This window comes from Sus scrofa, chromosome 13 (assembly GCF_054392235.1).
Source record: "Sus scrofa isolate SSC_HxYL_T2T_F1_AM1 chromosome 13, Sscrofa_HxYL_maternal_Yorkshire_Landrace_v2.0, whole genome shotgun sequence".
In the NCBI taxonomy this organism is placed as follows: Eukaryota; Metazoa; Chordata; class Mammalia; order Artiodactyla; family Suidae; genus Sus; species Sus scrofa.
This window is the reverse complement of record NC_139395.1, coordinates 115797958-115817753: the sequence shown is the minus strand read 5'-3', so window position 1 is coordinate 115817753 and position 19796 is coordinate 115797958. Positions and strand designations below refer to the sequence as shown.

Here is a 19796-nt window from a genome sequence, read left to right as displayed (position 1 = left end):
CACCATTAAAGTAAGTAGTATTTATTTGTGGCACAATGGGTTAAGGATCTGACATTGTCACTGCAGCAGCTTGGTTTGCTGCTGTTGCACAGGTTTGATCCCTGGCCTGGGAGCTTCCATATGCCACAGGTGTGGCCAGGGGAATAAAAAAGTAATGCTAATCTAACAAGGTTTAAAAAATAAGGAAGAGTTAATATGTACATTGTGAAAGCAAACCAGAAAGCAGTAAAATTTACCTTAAATTTCTGTTCTTGCTTTTAAATACTCACATTTATTTCTGATTTTCTTTTTCCCCTCCTGATAATAAGACCAATAAAAGAGAGTTAAGACTTAACACACGAAGGGAGATATTGCTGATATAGTTATTTGGGGGCTTATTTTTTTCTCTTGATTCTTTTGATTTTCATTGTCTTCTCTCTCTTGCACAAACAGATGTGAATACACATTGAACATTGTATGTAAAGACAATGTTTGAGGCTGCATAGAATAGATGCTTCAGAAACACCTCAGATTTGGAGGCTTAAATCTGACAGAAACCCACATTTCAGTCTGTTAATTTTGGTCCCCTGGAGGAAAGGCCATCAGCAGCAGAGGCATACAAGATTGGGAACCTGACTGCTGGTCATTTTCAGTGGATTTTTGCATCATGTCCTTTCTCCTTCCTGGTGTTCTGAACGCCAGAGATATCCCAGACTTTCTGGGTCATAAATACAGCTTTTACAAAATGATCCTATTCCCTGCCTTGTAATATCTTTCCCCCAAACTCCCAGGTTAGCTTGAGAGCATATAGTCTTTTATTACTTTAACTTTTTATTACTTTATAAAGTTTTCTACTCCAGCAAGCATGTGTTCTTTAATTATTCAACAGCTTTATGGTAATGGTGATGAAAGGCCTGGTTCAAAATGTTCTATAGATACAATTAGAAATACTTTATATTCTTATACTATTACATGCTAAACAATTTTGTCTGGTTCTTCAAATCTTATTTCTCTTCCCAAAAGCTGTGGTGGGTTTTAACCATTTGTTATCTCATAATTTCTAGTTATTATCACAAAGGAATTATGTTATCTTATGATTTCTATTATTATCAGCATGCCTCTTCATGGGCAACAACATCTGTTTTTTGTTGTTGTTTTTCTGTTTTGTTTTGTTTTTAATAACCTAGTCATCTGTGGTTTTATACCACTTTTCTTCCTAATGTTACTTGTATCTTTTTTTTTTTTTTTTTTTTTTTTGTCTTTTGTCTTTTTTTTTTTGTTGTTGTTGTTGTTGCTATTTCTTGGGCCGCTCCCGCGGCATATGGAGGTTCCCAGGCTAGGGGTTGAATCGGAGCTGTAGCCACCGGCCTACGCCAGAGCCACAGCAACGCGGGATCCGAGCCGCGTCTGCAACCTACACCACAGCTCATGGCAACGCCAGATCGTTAACCCACTGAGCAAGGGCAGGGACCGAACCCGCAACCTCATGGTTCCTAGTCGGATTCGTTAACCACTGCGCCACGACGGGAACTCCTACTTGTATCTTTGTTTCTTGTTTTTTTCCTTGATCTTTTTAAAAAGTTTTTCTTTTATTGATCAATTATCCTTGTTTTTTACCTTTCTGTTTCATTAATTTCTGCTTTTATCTTTAGCATTAGTTAACATAATTATTTAGCAATTTCTTCTAAGTTTCTTGGTTTGTACACTGTTTTGCAATAAATACATTTAACATTGTATGGCTTTTTTATACTCTCCTGATATCTCCTGATAGATTTGCTATGTAGGATTTTTGTTTTTCTTCTGTTTCTAAACAGTGGTTTCTCATTTGTGCTTCCCTTTAATCTACATATAAAGCATTTTATAATCTTCAATTGTACTACATCCATCAGGGGGAAATGTGGTGTATATGATTACTACCATTTAAAATGTGTCCATCTTTTTTTTTTTTAAAGTGTTGATCTTTATTTTGTGAACTAGTTAAGTTTTGAGAATGTTCTAGGTTTGTATTTAAAAAAAAAAGTCTTCTCCATTTGGGGATGCAAAGATATAAAAAGGTGTATCTGTGTGTAGTTATATTACATACATCATTTAAGATTATTTTTAATGTTCTAGATGTTTCTGCCAGGTATAGCAGCTTCTCCCCACCTTCAGCTGGAATTACTGTAAGGTCTCATATCTATTTCACAAACCTTTGGCAGAAAGAAGAAAAACTTGTTTCTGTACTTTCACAAATGTACGATCCCAGGGAGTAGGGGGAAGGTACATCATGATCTGGTAAGAAAACTAGATAATCAATAATGAGACCTAAAAGCTAATTTAAATAGTATTGGCCCCACCACAAAACTGGCTTAGTGACCCTGGGTAAGTCATCTCTCAGGGTTTCTATTTCCTCATCTCTCAATAGGGGTAGTCATACTTCCCCTACCTACATGACAAGGTTTGTCAGGATAAGCCAGGAGATAATGAATATCAACAAAATAAAGTGATAAATAAAAATACTAGTAGGGGTTGCTAATATATAGGTCCAAAATAACGAAAATATAACAACGTAAAACTGCCACCACGGGTTCCAAGGCGTTCAGTTTCTATTGGTTCCCTTCCCTGGCCCCAACCACCGTCAGCTTTCTCTGGGACACCTCCTTCCTGCTTGGAGAAACCTCCACCCAATTATATGAATCTCTGTCTTCGTAGCACCAGCAGTGTGGAACCTGCTGGAAGCGCTTTGTGAAATGTGCAGAAACCTGCCCGCAGCTAAAATTCGCGCTTCAGCACAATCAAGGCGAGCATGTGCAGTACAGCCTCCTTAGGCGGTTGGGGGCTGACTGGCAGACGTTGCCCAAATGCTCATTAATCAAGAGAGGCTTTAGCCCCGGACGCCCCTGGGTCTTTGGCAGAGTCTCAGCTACGTAGGTATCAGGTCTGAGAGCCTCAAGGGCCTCTGCGCTTTGAGCAAGCAGCCGCGGCGTTAAATCTGAGCACTCGGTTTTCGGTAGAGAAGGAGCGATGGTGATCTGGATGCGGGTTTTCAGTGAAACTGCTCTTCTCCGTCTCGCGCCTACTCGGAAGATAATTGGGTGCCGAGCCGGAGCGCTGGGTTTTCGGGCCCCCAAGCCGCAGCAGCCCGCGGGGCGTGTGTGGACACCGAGCCTCCTCCAAGTCCTCTTTACCCAGTTTGCCTTCCTGCCGCAGTCTGGGCCCAAATTAATTGTCTTCACTTGTGAGTGAGCACACGCAAGTTCCCCGGGCACGATCCTTCCATCTGTTTCCCCGAGGGGGTCCAGCTTTTCAAATATTAACCTCCCAGCCACGGGGAAAAGGAAGGCATTGGATGGAGGAAGTGGGGCTGGGAGAGGCATTTTGCACGTTCAAAGGCACCAAAATTAACTGCCAAAGCTAAAAGGATTTGCTTTCTTCCGTTTTTGACAGACGAATGAAGTGGGATGCCTGCTAGGCCAACTGCTGCCCCGGCCGGGAGCCCTGGGCTCACTTCGCAGCCTGCTGCTGAGTTTCAGACCGCAGTCCTCAGCATCTGCCCAGCTTTGCTTCCCTGCCGAAGTCTGCGAATCGATGGATGTTGGGCGCAGGCTTTCCTTGGGTGGGTTAACGTTGGCTTAGGCTAAAGCCCCACAGCTTCCACCTTGTGCCTCCTGTTTATCTGCCCACCCGCACCACTACCACCGAAGTACGTGCACCTTTGGTAGGGTCGGGGCTCCCACCCGAGAAAGGGGGAGGGCGCCTCCCCATCCCCTCCTCCGCATCCCCGCCGCGACTCGGGGTTTTACTGCAGCAGCCGGAGGTGACAGCGACGCCTTAGCCTCCTCCAGCTCTCAAAGCCCCGGCTTCTCCTGCATCCAGCGCCCCCTCCGGAGAGGTTGGTCCCCGGAGAAGTGCTAAGGAGCTTCAGGAAACCAAATTTTAAAATGTAGAAGTCGCTGGGCCGCATTCCTCCGAGGACGAGCCCGATCGCCCAGGACCGAGAGTGGCAGCGTGTGGGAAGTTGGGACCGTAGAGCAAGTGGGGGAGGGGAGTGGTGCAGCCGGCATTCTCTTCTGGAAGGAGTCGCTGGGAACAGTGCGGTTGGACACAAGTTTGCCTGGGAGTGTTTTCCTTTTGTCAATAATTAATCACCGGAATCAGTCTGGCAGAATTGGAGTTTTAGCAGTAGTGCAGAGGGCGGGGCCGAACACCTAACTCCCGGAGGCTGGAGGCACCCCGCACAGTGGGAAGCTCGAAGCAGCTGGGGAGGAGCCAAAACCTTGGTGCTCGCTCACCTAAGCCGCAGGGAGATACACCCAACCGGGAGGTAAGCATCTTCCAAAATATCTGCTTGAATCATAAAGTAGCTTTAGAAGGATAGAATTCCTGTCTTTATAAGGAAAAAAAAAAATACTGAGCCATAATGCAGTGTTATCTGCTTATTATTTAACTACATTAAAAAAATTAAGAATTGAATGGGTTTTTCCATTTGCCTTTATGTTAGAAACTAAGATGCTTCACTCAACAAAAGCCAAACTTTATTACTGAAACTTTTCCAGCCAAAAGAAGAGAAAATTACTTGCTAACTACTTTCATTATTTACCTTTTGTGTAGTTCAGTAATAACTATTCAGAGAAATACCTTTGGGAGATGCTTGATTTCATCCTTAAAATTCATCTTTATCTAGTTTCATGCTCTTATACAATACTTTTTTGCTCATAAGGGCTACTTGAGGCATTAACACACACAATCAACTGCCCCGAAAGTGCAGAATTTCCAACAAGGAATACATTTTAACATTTTCTCATGATTATTAGGCAGTATGTTTTTTCTCAAAGATGGTTAAGTGATCATTTATAAATAACAAGACTTCTAAACTCAAGGAGAAAAGTACATATAGTCAACTTTGTTGTGGAGGTGGGGATGTGGTACAATGGATAGAGAGGGTTTAGTTATGAGCAGAGTTTCTAGATTTGTTTCAACTAAAGTGACATTCAACTTATTATCAATTAACATATGGGCCTAGCCCTTAATCAAATAAAGAATCTGAAGAATTGTTAAATGTAAATCTTCGCCTAAAACTACAAAAAAAAAAAAAAAAAAAAAAAAAGAAAGAAAAAAGCACCAGGGAAGTTGGGAAAGTTGTTTTCCCACAAGACTTTGTGGCCTTGTGGTTCTTTTGAATAAAGCAAAAATTAAGAAATAAATGATTATTTTTGCTTGTGAAATTCTTAGATTAGTGCATAAGACTAATGAGGTTTTAATAACTTGATTTTCACATCTGAATGATTCCCATGCTTTTTAAAAGAGGCATCATTTTGATGACTGTTTCAATAGCTGTTATAGCTTTGCACATAGATTACTACAACAAACTCCTATGAAGTGCACTATCACTCATATTCAAGTATTCTTACACAACTATTTAACAACAATAAATTAACAATGATTTGTCAAACCAAATTCATGGGCATTCTAGAAATTAACTGGATATGAAGTTGAAAGTCAATAGTCCTCAACTTCAATTGGTTTCCTTAATCCACTGTAAATCTGCAAATACTTTTGTAAAAATTGTTCTTTGTAATTCTCTATTCCCTATAGTACTATATCGGTATAACCTATTTTACCACCAAGTGTACAAGGTACAAAATCTTCATTAAAAACTACCTAGATGGGATTCAACTTCCAGAGTGGTGGTGTGAAGAGCTCTGTAAACCCACCCCTTAGCGAAATAACAATAACTTTAAAATTATTATGGAAAATTGTAGATAAACAAAAGGTCTCTGGAAACTGTCAAGAGAAAATAAAGATAAGTTTGTTCTAGACAATCTACTAAATTTCAGTACAAACAGCAAGAGTTTGGATTTTGAGCCACAACCCAATTCCCACTCTAGGTGATGGTGCCCCACTCTAAGGAAGAGGGGTAGGCCAAAAACACAAGGCTCCCTCTCAAATTAGACTTCAGTCCAGGGTTATGATATATCCCCTGGGAAAGCAGGCCACCAGAATCTCATCCATCCAGCTTTGTGCTATAAGAGCGGTAAAAGATCTGAGGCTCTCTTTTTCTAACCATCCCCCTTTCCTAAGGCAAAAGAGGAAAAACTCAACAACTACAAGTTAATAACCCATTTGAAAATGGGCAAGGAATTTTAGACATTTCTCTAAAAACAAACGAATGGTCAATCATCACATAAAGATGTGTTTGTTATCATTAGTCATTTGGGAAATGAAGATCAAAAACACAAGATAACACTTCAAACCAACCAAAATGGCTATAATCAAAAAGAAAGAGAATAGCAATGGTTGGAGAGGAGATGGAGAAATTAGAATCATCATAAATTTACTCATGGGAATGTAAAATGGTGAGTTGATGTGGAAGATAGGTTGGTAGTTCCTCAAAAATTAAACATAGAGTTACCATGTAACCCATATAATTCCACTCCTAGTATTATCCAAGAGAATTAAAAATCTATGTCCAGGTAAGAACTTGTGCACAGATGTTCACAGCAGCATTACTCATAATAGCCAAAGAGTGAAAATAATCCAAGTATCCACTGACTGAGAAATTGATAGATAAAATGTGATATGGAATGGAACAACAGAATATTATTTAATAATAAGAAAGAATAAAGTACTAATACATGCTACAACATGGACATTGAAAAGACTATGCAAAGTGAAAGACTATATGTTGTGTGATTCCATTTATATAACATATTTACAATAAGCAAACCTATAGAGACAGCAAGTAGATTAGTGGTTGCATATGGCTGGGGTGGGGGCGGGAGGAGTGGAGTTGAGCAGGAATGGGGATTTGCTGCTAAAGGGTATCTTTTTAGAGTGAAAAATAGTCTAAAATTCATTAGTAATCATTGCATAACTGCAAGTATACTAAAAACCATTGAATTGTGGGCTTTAAATTAGGTGAATTGTATGGTACTTGAATTATATCTCAGTAAAGCTAGTGTTAATAAATTATTCAAGGTATTAAGAGAATATGTGGGTTTAGAACTTAGAGTACCTGAATTTTCATGTACTACCAGACCAAGAGTTTATGTAAAGCTTTTTCCTGAAGGTCACATTGAAATAGATGAAATAATAAAGAGTGCACAGGTGATACACAGTTATGTAATTTGCATCTGTTTACACACCTGCCCAAGCTTTCCTCTCTTTAGAAATGTCCAGTGTCATTAATTCAGTCTTACAGAGAATTTGTTTGTGATGCCCTAACTTTTTGGACTCATCCACTCATATTAATCCAAGTTCAGTGAGGTCACTCGTTCCTCCTCTTTCTAGATAAAGTCTAGTCCTTTATTGGTTCTTCAGAGCAGTCCTTGAGAGAGGCCACAATGAGTAAGAGAAGGAGGGTACTTGATTTCAGCAAAAATGTACTGGTCTGCCACTCAGAACCATGGGATTGGATCATAATGCTTTGTCTAGAAATAGGAATATAAAATTAGTGAATCTGAGTTTCATGGGGGTGGTAAGCAACACCTGAACTTGTTGCCAGGAACAGGTATGAATACACTGAGCCAAACCATACCCTTAACTTTAGGGATTCAATTAAGTCTACTTGCACCAGAAAACCTCAAGATTCTCCATTCTCACTAGGCCAAGCTTATCTTTCCAGGTATATGTTTAGAAGAGCATACCATGTACATGAAAATGAGTTCTATGCAGGTTTTGACCACCAAAGCTTTGGTAGAGATCCTACTGTCATATTTTGTCAGATTTCTACAAAGGCATTTTAAAAGTCCAACAAGATGTGTATAAATTAAATACATATGGGGAAAACTTGATCATAGTTAAAATATTGCTTTGATCAGTATTAATAATTCTTTTATTCAACATATTTATTGTGCATCTACATTGTGCCATGACAATTCTAAGACCAGAATGAGTAATAAAGAAAACAGACAAAAATTCCAATCCTTGAGGAGCTTAAGTTTTAGAGAGGCAGTCATATACATATATGTGTGTGTGTGTATACATATATATATGTATATATTAAGTGAATTATATAGTGTATGAGTAGGAGGTAATGGCTTTGGAGAAAAATTAAGCAGGGAAGGAAATGAGGTACGATTTTACACTGTGGCATCAAGCTAGCAAGTAAAATTACAGAAACAGATAATGTAAAGATCTTGTACGGGATGGGCCATAAAGATTACCTGTTCCACGTTAACTTTTCCCCTTGAGAGCTTTGGTTTCCCCTTCCCATCAGCGTTGTTTTACTACTTTGGATTTATTGCTGTTTCATCAAAGAAAATATTATATTTGTCCCAACACATTCCAAGCAAGCACAAGGAAGACATAACTCCATACCTTTTCTAAAGAACCACAACCTAAATAAAACACCGCCTTATAACAACAAAAATTCTTGTTAAGGGAAATCATTAGCTTGGGCTTTCAGTTTTCTTCTGGCCTTTCTCTCTTGCTTTGCCCTGGATTCTTGTAGTCTGCCAGAGAACTGTATGGTAAATAATTAAGAACCACTTTCTCAAAGTGAACACCTTTTGAAAGAGTGAAGAGGGTAGGGGAAAGGTTGAAGGGAAGAAAAATTTCCAGGCCACTCTGGAAAGGTGAAAGGAGAACACATCTTTCAGAACTATAGAACAGAGATGGACCCCCACAGATCAACTGGAAAAAAAAGGGAGAAAGCAATGAGAGAGCCTCTGCCTTCCCAGACTGTCCCAGAATCTCTACTCTGGGGCACCTGGCTTAAAAGACACCTGAGGACACATTGCTCCTGTAAAATATAATAGGTGTGGCAGCTCTCCTGAAATAGAACTTTTAGAAAACAGCTTAAAAGGGAGCAGGGGCTTGACTTTTTTAAGTCAAAAGGGAACGTTTATTTTAGGCTTAGAGGAGAAGCGTTGAAGAGTGTTCAGTGTCAAGTTAGAAATAAGTCAAAAGCCTCCCTGCAATAATGGTGTTATTATGGAACACAGAATTCTCATTCATTTATTCAACAGATTTTAGTTGAGCAACCACTATGCGCCAGGTATTCAGGGAGCAATACAGACCTTGCTTCAAAGATCTCTCTTTCTGGAGGTTACATCATATGCCTCTTGCTACAAAGTAGTCAAAGCACATAGTGATGGGGAAAAGAACTTTTTGACCTGCCTGTCCTGAGACCCCCTTCTAAACTGGGTTAGAGCCCCCTTTGTAATACTACATGTCCCTGTCATAGCACTCACCACACTATATGGGATGCTTGAGTGACTGTCTCTCCTCCTCTCTAGAAAGTAGGCTGAGGAAAGTTAAGTATGTCAGTCTTATTTCCTAGTTTATATCCCTAGTATATGCTTACTGAATATTTGATTGGATTGATGGATGGATGGATGATTTGCCAGGTTGTGACCAGAGGTCTCTGCATAAAGAGACAGACTGCCAGAGTAGTTAAGAGTGTGTGCTCTACATTAGCTGTGAGACTTTGGGTCAATATTTAAATTTCCCAATGCCTCAGTCTCCTTATTTGCATAATGACTATAGAAATAGTGCCTCTAGGAGTTCCTGCTATGGCACAACGGCGTGGGTGGCGTCTTGGGAGCACTGGACACAGGTTCAATCCCTAGCCTGACACAATGGGTAAAGGATCTGGTGTTGCCACAGCTGCGACTTAGGTCACCAACTGCAGCTCAGATCTGATCCCTCACCCAGGAACACCATATGCCACAAGGTGGCCAAAAAAGAAAAAAAAAAAAATAGTACCTATATTACAGTGTTATTAAGTGAACTGCCTAAAGTAATACATATAAAGTGGTTAGCAAAGTTCTGAGACTTAAGTTGCTCAATAAATATCCACTATTATTACCAATACAGAATGGCAGTTTCCTGGGTGACAGTTTGCTATTCAAATATTACATCCCTGCCCTTTCAGCTCAATTATAAGATCAAAGGATGTCCATAGGAATTCCAAGCTAAAGTTATCACTTTGGGTTCAGGTCTCTGAAAAAATTAAAAAGAGAATTTGAGAATGAATGTAAGTAGGATATTGAACAAGAAAATTACAAGGACTAGAAAAAAAAAGAAGGAAAAAAGTGCAAGATGGCACCTCCAAAGCAATTTTTGGGGGGCAATAATATTCCTGCTCTCACACTCATCAGCCAAAGTGCCAGCTCATCTCTGTTCTGAAACATACTTGTGCCTCACAGAATGTCATGCCCAGTAAACATCAGTAACTGTTCACTGATGCAGAAGAAAGAAAAGTGGAAAAAAAAATTTTATTTGAAGTCAAGTCTTATCTAAACCTAAGAGTCTTATACTATATTTTTGCTTCTTTTAAAAATTTAATAATCCTCTTTTTGTGTAAAACCTTTAGTCAGAATTATCACAGTGCCTCTGCACATGCAGTTGAGTATTACCTTCTGAAGATGAAATGCCAGCCTGTGACCAGCATATGAAAACCTAGTAACTTTAATGCTTCCCTCTATTGCTTTTAAAGAGAATATCCCCCTTCAATGGGATATTGAATTCTGTTGTAGAAATAGTATCTTAGATTCCTCACCAACCAAGGGGGAAATCTCCTGATTTTTATCTTCTCCTAAGAATCGTAAATTGCTTCACCTTTATTAACTCATCCACTTAAATTCATTTTTAAGTAAACTTAGCTTAGAGTCACTTTATGGGTAGAAAAAATTAGGCAAAGGAAGAATGTGTGGCCGATACTGATATTTCAGTCACCAACTGTTTTTATTCTTTGAGGCTGCAGATACTTTACTCCACAAGGGAGAGCTTGGTCCTTAAATTTTTAATAGCATATTTTATTGTCTAAAACTTTAAACAAAGAAAAAAAATCAATCAGGTCAACCTAGTTTTGGCTTTGATGGGCAAGAAAATCAGGTTATAATTCAGGACGAAAAAGTTGTTCCACAGGTTTCCTCCACTTAGAAAACAAACCCTGATACAAACATAAAACAGATGTTATGGTCATTCCTCCCAACTCCCAACCCCTCCTCCCGCCCCATGACCACGTTACCCACTTACAGCATTTGTATCTGACAGGTTCAACAGAGTCACCTGAAATGAATCTCTTTAGAGAAGGAAGAAAATGCATGTAGAAAATAAGAGGAAGAAATAATTGTGATAAAAGTTATCATCTGTGAGCCATTATTAATATCAGGCACCATTAAGCATCTTTTACCAATGTCATGTAACCTTCACGACAACACAGAAATAATCAACCATCAACCATCTCTGTGTCACCATGTAACTTCTGTTTACAGAGGTTAAACAATATCCTGAATATCATATAATGGCAAAGTCCAGTTTGCCAACTTCAAACTCCACTCTTGGAAAAGAATTTAATGATGTAAATCATTCTCCAATGAGATATTGAATTCTGTTGTAGAAATAGCATCTTAGGTTTGATTAAAGTTTAGTAATCTCTTCTTCAACCCTTCCCACTGATTAATAGCAACTCTCAGAAGGTGTTGTCCAGGACTCTGTTTGAACAGTGTTCCTAATAGAATCCTCACAACTTCAGTCAGCCAACCCCTTCCCCCTTAAATTGCTCTCATTGTTAAATGTTTTCCCTGAGGAGTTCCTGTCTTGGCTCAGTGGAAATGAATCTGATTAGTATCTATGAGGATGCATGTTCAAATTCAATCCCTGGCCTTGCTCAGTGAGTTAAGGATCCAACGTTGCCCTGAGCTGTGATGTAGGTCGCAGATGTGGCTCAGATCTGGTGTTGCTGTGGCTGTGGTGTAGGTCCACAGCTATAGCTCCAATTAGACCCCTGTTGGACCCTTAAAAAAAAAAGTTTTCCCTGAGATTAACCTCTGAAAACAATAAAAACAATTCTAAACCTTCCCCTCCATAATAGCTTGTAACACTGTTTAAAATCTTTTAGATCTTTTAAAATCTCCATGATGCATTCCTTCCCCAGAATCTTCTCATACCATTTCCCATTGAAAACCTAGATTTTCTCTATCTAGCTTCCTGTCGATGTGCTCAACTTACTGGACTGAATGTTTTTGTTTGTTTGTTTTTGTTTTGTTTTGTTTTTGTCTTTTTGCCATTTCTTGGGCTGCTCCCGCAGCATATGGAGTTTCCCAGGCTAGGGGTCTAATCAGAGCTGTAGCCACCAGCCTATGCCAGAGTAATGTGGGATCTGAGCCGCATCTGCAACCTACACCACAGCTCACAGCAATGCCGGATCCTTAACCCACTGAGCAAGGCCAAGAATCGAACACACAACCTCATGGTTCCTAGTCGGATTTGTTAACCACTGAGCCATGACAGGAACTCCCTGGAATGAATGCTTTTAACAGCTGGAAGAAGATGCTCACAAAGCCAAGAGCTGTGGCTCCCTTTCCTTATCTGTGGCACAGTACATCTATAAATACTTAAGCATATTGGTGCAAGTGTCTGATTGTCCCCCCCATAATTCATATGTTGAATCCTAACCCCCAAAGGAGATGGTATTAGGAGATGGCCCTTTGGGAAGTTCTTAGGTTGTGACAACAGAACCTTCATGGTGAGATTAGTTTTCTTATACAAGAGGCTCCAGAAAGATCCCTTGTCCCCTACACCACATGAGGACACAGCAAGAAGGTGGCAGCTAGGAATAGGAGGAGAGCCTTCACCAGAGCACAGCCATGTGGTACCTGGATCTTAAACTTGTCAGTCTCCAGAATGGTGAGAAATGAATTTCTCTTCTTATAAGCCACCCAGTCTGTGGTGTTTTGTTGTAACAGTCCGAATAGACTAAGACAATTAATTGGACCGCTTATTTGTCAACCATTTCACAGCACTATTGGCTCATTTTGAAGTCAAGTAAAATTCCTTAGTCTTTTTTTATTTGAACTGATTGGGGGCCCCATTTTCCCATTTTATCCTTGGACAATTGACTTTTCAAACTGAAGAACAAGACTTTATACTTTGCCCAAAATTTCACCCTCAATTGTTCTTAGAACTCTGTAATCTGCTAAATTTTTTATAACGCCACCCCATAACTTTGGTTCATCTGCAAATTTGATCACCTATACTTTCTCTGACATAATTCAGATGGTCAGGAGAAAATGCAGAGTCCTGGGGCTCACCATTAAAGACCTGCTCACCATCTTTATGATGCTTCATCAATTACAAAACAGTTTCACAAACATTATTTTGTCTAATTCTCACTACCCTGTGAAAAAGAGATTATCACCATTCTAGATATGAGGACAAAGATTCAGAAAGACTGACTTGCCTGAAGTGATACAGCCAATAAATGACAAAATACAAAACAAGCCTTAGGGCTTCCGACTCTGTTTCCAGTGCTTTTTCAAAGCCAGATATTTACAGTGATTAACCTAATCTCTCCAACCTCCCCCACATAGATACCAACAGAGACTAATTAAAATCAAGAAGCATTTTCTACAAACAAAGGAAACCCAGTTTTGCACCTAGAAACCCAGTGTATAAAGCAGATTAAAAGCCAGCTACTCTGATAGAAGTGAGATGGGAGACTCTTAGCTTCTGACTCTTTGTCCCACCTGGGGCCTCCCCTGCCATAGATGATGATGTATCATTTTCTGGTCCTTAGAGTACACTGGGAAGTCACTAGCCAATGACATGTGCTCAAACTGTAACCTGTAAATAAATTTTAAAATAAGGCTAGCTTGTCATGTCTTGTTTTTATAATGTATTCTAGAGTTTTGTGGAAGATTATACCTCTAAAGGTTTAATAATCTTTTACACAGAATAGAATTGTATTAAGGTTTGAAGGTATCTTGGTTTATTAAATTCAAATCTTAATTTCACAGATGAGGAAACTGCAACACAGAGAGAAGTAACACACACAGAATCATTCCTCAGAGGAGCAAGAACAAGAACCCAGACCTGGACCCTCCTAGGCAGGTAGATTCTTCTGATTATATCATAGAGTCTCGCCTTTAGATATCTGCCCCTGTTTGCTAACAAGATGACATCTTTAACCAGATGGAGCTTCTAGCTCTCACTTAAGCAACCAAGAAACATTGATGATATACTTGATATTATAATGGCATTTAAGATGATACAAAGAAGTAAAATGTAGCAATAAGCTTTAGTAAAAAAAAAAAAGAAAAAAAAAAAAAGCCTTGGAACAGTGGTTCTTAGCTTACAGACATTAAACGCAAATAGTACATGCCCAAAACTGTTAAATTAAAATTTGCAAATATTTCAAGGGTTTCACAGATTCTACCCCCACCCACCACCACCAAGTTTTTGGCCTCCTGGTTAAAAACCTCTGGCCAATTCCAGTACAAGTGCCAGGGTCAGTATTACATAGCACCAGCTACTATCTTATTTATGGGTTTGCTGGTTAGAGCTGCTTCTGTTTCGGCATCCTTAATCTTTTATTTAAACGGAGCAATATCATATCCTGGAAGCCCCTTGATACAAAAGAGGAGTATGTTTCAATAAGTACTTAGTTAACCAGAGGGCACAAATTAAGAGAGAAATACATTCAAATGAAAACACGTTTTAAAAAAATGTTAATGAAAGTAAGGCTGGTTAGTGTTCATATGGGACATTCATTTTCTTTCTGTTTAAGAAAGAAAAGTAGAATGGGAAAAAACCTAGATCTACCCACTTTTATTAAATCTGTAGTAAATGGGAAAAAAAGAGTAGAGGGTGTGAGCAAAAAGAACCTGATTTCTCTTCTGAATGATTGTTTCCTACTCCATCCTGTTTTTTGCTGTAATGTTTTAAAAGATTTATGGTTCTGAAACAATTGGCATCTGTTCCGCATTTCAAAATAGTTTGGGATGTCCCACTATTTAAGTTATTGATAACGAGGCTTAATTTTGCTTACTCAAAACTAGTTGTTGGACACAGCCTTTGCAAAGCATTTGTAAAGGCAGTTGGTGCCATAGAAAGACCACTTTGGAGTGAGGGTATCCTAAGACTGAATCCCAGTGTTTCCTCCTTGGCTTCTGACAGTAGGTGATGTACAAAACCTTAATGAGTATCAGTTTCCTCATCTGTGCAATGGGGTAATAATATATTTTTTTGTCTCCTTTGTGACAAGCACACCAGAACTGAATAAACATTTTGGAGAAGCTTGGGCTTATCAGACACAACTTAGAATAGATTTACAAGGAGATCCTGCTGAATAGCATTGAGAACTTTGTCTAGATACTCATATTGCAACAGAAGAAAGGGTGGGGGAAAAAATGTAATTGTAATGTACACATGTAAGGATAACCTGACCCCCTTGCTGTACAGTGGAAAAATAAAAAATAAAAAAAAAATAAAGTGATATTTAACTTCTTCCAAAGCTAATAAAACTATGGGAAAAAAATATAAAAAAAAAACATTTTGGAGAATAATCTCTAAAAGTGGCTTCTAGCTTAATAAGCGATAAAGTTCACACATTCTCCCTTAAAAATGATCCCATTGTTGTACTCTTTTTTTTTTTTTCAGGGCCACACCCACAGCATATGGAAGTTCCCAGGCCAGGAATCAAATCAGCTGCAGCTGCCAGCCTATGCCACAGCCACAGCAACACGGGATCTGAGCCACGTCTTCAACTTACACCACAGCTCAAGGCCATGCTGGATCCCTAACCCACTGAACGGGGCCAGGGATCTAACCCATATCCTCATGGACATTAGTCAGGTTCATAACCCGCTGAGCCACAATGGGAACTCCCCATTCTTTTTTATTCTTTGCCTGGTATTCATAGCCTTAGCTATGAAGTATATTAGTATAGTGTAATAATCATAAGAGCTAACATTCTCTTAGGCTATGTCCTATGTATTATACTAAATACTTTATAACTTTTAATCATCCCAGAAATTATATGAATGAAATTCTACAATCATTTCTTTTTTTTTTTTTTTTTTTTTTTTTTTTTTTTGCAGTAGAGGAAATTGAGTCAGAGAAGTTGAGCAACTTAACCAGGGTCAAACCCAGGCAGGATCCAGAGCCAGACTTCATAACAACTTATCACACTGCTTCTAAACAGGATTCTTGCCCAGCTCCCCATGTGGTCACAATGAGACTTTGGGCATCCATTGCTTCATTTTTTTTTTCCCTGACTTTTTAGGGCCCCACTGGGCACATGGAAGTTCCCAGGCTAGGGGTCAAATTGGAGCTGGAGCTGCCAACCTACGCCATAGCCACAGCAATGCAGGATCCAAGCCATGTCTGCTACCTACATCACAGCTCATGGAAACGCTAGATCCTTAACCCACTGACCAAGGCCAAGGATTGAACCCATGTCCCCATGGATACTAGTCAGGTTTGTTAACCACTGAGCCACAGTGGGAACTCCCATTGCTTCATCTTTAAAGTAGGAATCATTTGAGTGAAGCCTTTAGCCACAGCCTACCACGGTGATACTTAAAATATATTTCTGTTAATTGAAAAGGAGTCCACATTATAAGATTCTAGTGTTTTTACGGAATAGATCTGAATTCACTTTGTAGGGCTTCTGTAGCCACATACTCCAACATTGGTGGCTTGAAATAAGAGAAAAATATTCTCTAATAGTTCTAGAGGCTAGACGTCTGAAATCAAGATGTCAGCAGGGCTGCACTCCTTCCAAAGACTCTCAAGGGGAACTCTTCTTTCCTTCTTGCGGCTTCTGATGGCTTCCTGATTTATGGCTTCATTAACTCCAATCCTTGACTCAGTCTTCCCTAGCCTTCTCCTTTCTTTTCTGAGGACACTTGTCATTGGATTTTGGACTGACCTGGGTAATTCAGGATGAGCTTTTGCAGGATGAGCTTTAGCTAATTCCTGCTACAAAGACACTTTTCCCAAATAAGGTCACATGCACAGATTCCGGGATGTGTACATATCTTTTAGAAGGCCACCATTTAACCTACTACAATATCTGAACCCAAATATTTTTCTGTCCTAGTAGATTTCCTCTGGTATTCTTGACAAACAAGTCCGTGTTCATTCCAAGAGGGAAAAGAACATTTAATCTCACCCAGATTAAGTTTATAGTTAAATTGGTTTCAAAATCTACTGGTTGAAAATATTTTTTCTAACATGCCCAGCCTTCTCCACATTTACTTGAGAATCAACAAAGTTCTTAGGAAACGAACAATTGTTATCTCATTTAAAAGAATAATCTTGGAGCTCAGTCCTTTTCTACTTTTTACCAGAAGCATGCAGGTACCCATGCACTTGGGAGCAGGTGAAAAAGAATGAAGTCAGTGTAATATGTCTACACCGATTTGCTCAGGAGAATGAGAAATCCAACAGGCCCAATTGTTGTTGAGACTTTTTTCTTTCAGTATATCACTGAAGCACAAGATTACAATATCTAATTAATTTAATTGCCTGAAAGCAACATGTCTTGACATAACTTTATAAACTCCTACCTTTGCTTTCTCACCTCCTCTTGCCCCACCCCAGAAACTAGCTTATCTGGAATACTAACCAACTCAGTAGGGAAATGTCCACTGATCTGGGGGTTGGCAGAGAGAACACCTCAACAATACTGTGTCTATTTCCAAGATCCTTGGAGCCAGCCTAGCTCTCTCCGCTCATTTTCCTAAAAGCAGAGATAAAGAAGCAGATCAGTCGAGGGCAGTAAAAGAGCAACAGACTAGATCACTATTGTCACACCAAAAAATCACACCTATTAAAGTTCAGTGTTGCTGTTCACCAAAATAAGAAAAACACTGAGCTCATCACCAGAAGATTTTTAGACAATGAAATAAGAAATAAAGAATAAGCCAGAAGAATAAGAAGGAGGAAGAAGGACAGAAAAATAAACAAAAACGACAAAAAGTTTTATGAACAATGTCATCCCCAAAATGTCTATTCAATACTATCCCCAAAATTGCAAGAAAAACAGAAAAGTAGTGTTAGAAAATATTATTAGAAGAGTCTTGGTTGACCAGTTGCCTCTGCAACCAGATTTCCTTTGGCAGAACACTGAAAACAAATGCTTAGCAGGTATGCTTTTGACAAATCAGTATTGCAGTAACTCCCTTTCTTTGCCCTCAAAATATTCCTGAGGGGGGGGTAGTATTCTATTTCTGAAGACATAGAAAATATAATGATAATAGACAGAGATGAAACAAAGGCTTGATTTTTCCTGCTAAAGATTCTAGCTCCTAAGAAAATTGAGTCCTTAGAAGCAGAGTAAGCAGGTATTTCCTTTACCAAAATGTTGGTTTGATGGCTGGGGAAGCTAGAAGAGCTGGGAAAGAAAAGAGACAGGCAACTTTGTTATGATATGCATGGCACATTGTAGCCAAGAAAGGGGTTTGTAATGACAGTAGAAAAGTAGCCACTTTTCCACTTTTACTCCTTTGTAAATACTCTGGATTTGGGGATCCCAAGAGCCCTTTGTTTCACATCCTTGTCAAAAACAGGTAAGCATATCACAGAATTTATAATTCTCACAAGTACCATAGGAAACTAAGCTACTAGAATTTTGCTGATGCCAAGAATAAACTTAAATAGGTCTACCCTCCTCTCAGAAGGTTCTTTGCAGTTCAGCAGTTTCCAATTTTCCTCTTACATCCTGAAAGCCAAGAAGGGAACCCCAGTTAGGATCTAACAATTATTATTTGAAGACCTTTTGAGGTTATTAATTTACTTAGCTTTGGATGGTACTGCTATGCAATTTTGCCAGACTAGTAATGCCCCACTACAAATTGAGACTCTCAGTGACGTTTTAAAAATATTGTTCAGACTATTTTAAAGTGTATTTAAAATTTCAGTCCTTCTGAATTTTTAGAGTTATTCATGGATGTTTAAAATGCTTAAATTGCGGAGTTCCCATCGTGGCGCAGTGGTTAACGAATCCGACTAGGAACCATGAGGTTGCGGGTTCGGTCCCTGCCCTTGCTCAGTGGGTTAACGATCCGGCGTTGCCGTGAGCTGTGGTGTAGGTTGCAGACGCGGCTCGGATCCCGCGTTGCTGTGGCTCTGGCGTAGGCCAGTGGCTACAGCTCTGATTCAACCCCTAGCCTGGGAACCTCCATATGCCGTGGGAGCGGCCCAAGAAATAGCAACAACAACAACAACAAAGACAAAAAAAAAAAAAAAAAAAAGCTTAAATTGCAACAAAATGCACATAACATAAAAATTCACCTCCTTAGCCATTTTTAAATGTAAGCTTAGTAGTGTTAGGTATATTCACATAGTTGTCCAACCAGTCTCCTGAGTGTTTTCATCTTGCAAAGCTGAAACATCCTATCTATTGAACACCTCCCAATTTCTCACTGTCTCCGGCCCCTAGTAACCCCTGTTCTACTGTTTTATGAGTTTGACTATTCCAGATCTCTCAGATAAGTGAAATCAAACAGCATTTGTCTTTTTGTGACTGGCTTATTTCACTTGGCATAATGTCCTCAAGGTTCAACCATATTTGTAGCATGTGTCATAATTTCCTTTCCCTTTAGAGATAAGTAATATCCTATTGTATGTATTGACTACGTTTTGTTTATCCATCCATCTGCCAATGGACATGTGGGTTGTTTTTGGCTATCGTGAATAATGTACCTTAACACGTGTGTACATTTAATGACTTAAAAAATGACTGTAAATGTGTTTTCAGGCCACTGTTAGTGTTGCAGCTCTATTCATTTTTTACTTCTAAAAACAAATTGACAGCCCTTGGGGACAATACCTTCAGAAGGAATAAGCCACCTAGAAGCTATACTCTTTCCTCTTTTCCTTCTTTATAGGATAACAGGGGTTCTTTTTCTTTTTTAAAAAAATAAAATAGTAACAAAGAGGTTCATCCTGGAAAATGGCACGACGGTTAAAAACTTGACCTAGGAAGCCTACTCTCCACTCAAAAATTGGGAGAAATAAAGAAGGACGCTTAAAATAAAGAATATATACCTCCCATAGGAGTCATTGAAAAGACACCAGGAACAAGGCAAGACATATCATCCCCA

At 39.3% G+C, this 19796-nt stretch overlaps 2 protein-coding genes across 7 annotated transcripts in view; one reads left to right on the top strand and one right to left on the bottom strand.

Moving 5' to 3' along the window:
- Positions 1-1588: 1588 nt before the first annotated feature.
- Positions 1589-19796, bottom strand: part of LOC146397571 (uncharacterized) — a 43018-nt gene continuing 24810 nt past the window's right edge. Inside the window, exon 3 of the mRNA XM_084987494.1 lies at positions 1589-4345. Within this exon, the coding sequence (XP_084843620.1) occupies positions 2754-3335 (582 nt within the window). The 5' untranslated portion in view covers positions 3336-4345 and the 3' untranslated portion in view covers positions 1589-2753. The remainder of the gene's footprint in view (positions 4346-19796) is intronic.
- SPTSSB (serine palmitoyltransferase small subunit B) overlaps positions 4198-19796 on the top strand; it is a 28605-nt gene continuing 13006 nt past the window's right edge. For 3 of the 6 annotated variants that reach the window (XR_014822602.1, XM_005669958.4, XM_005669959.4), the window contains exons 1-2: positions 4198-4282; positions 13704-13797. The gene's annotated coding sequence lies outside the window, so the exon portion shown is untranslated. The remainder of the gene's footprint in view (positions 4283-13703; positions 13798-19796) is intronic. The other 3 variants (XM_005669961.4, XM_084987500.1, XM_013982174.3) reach the window with 2 other exon arrangements.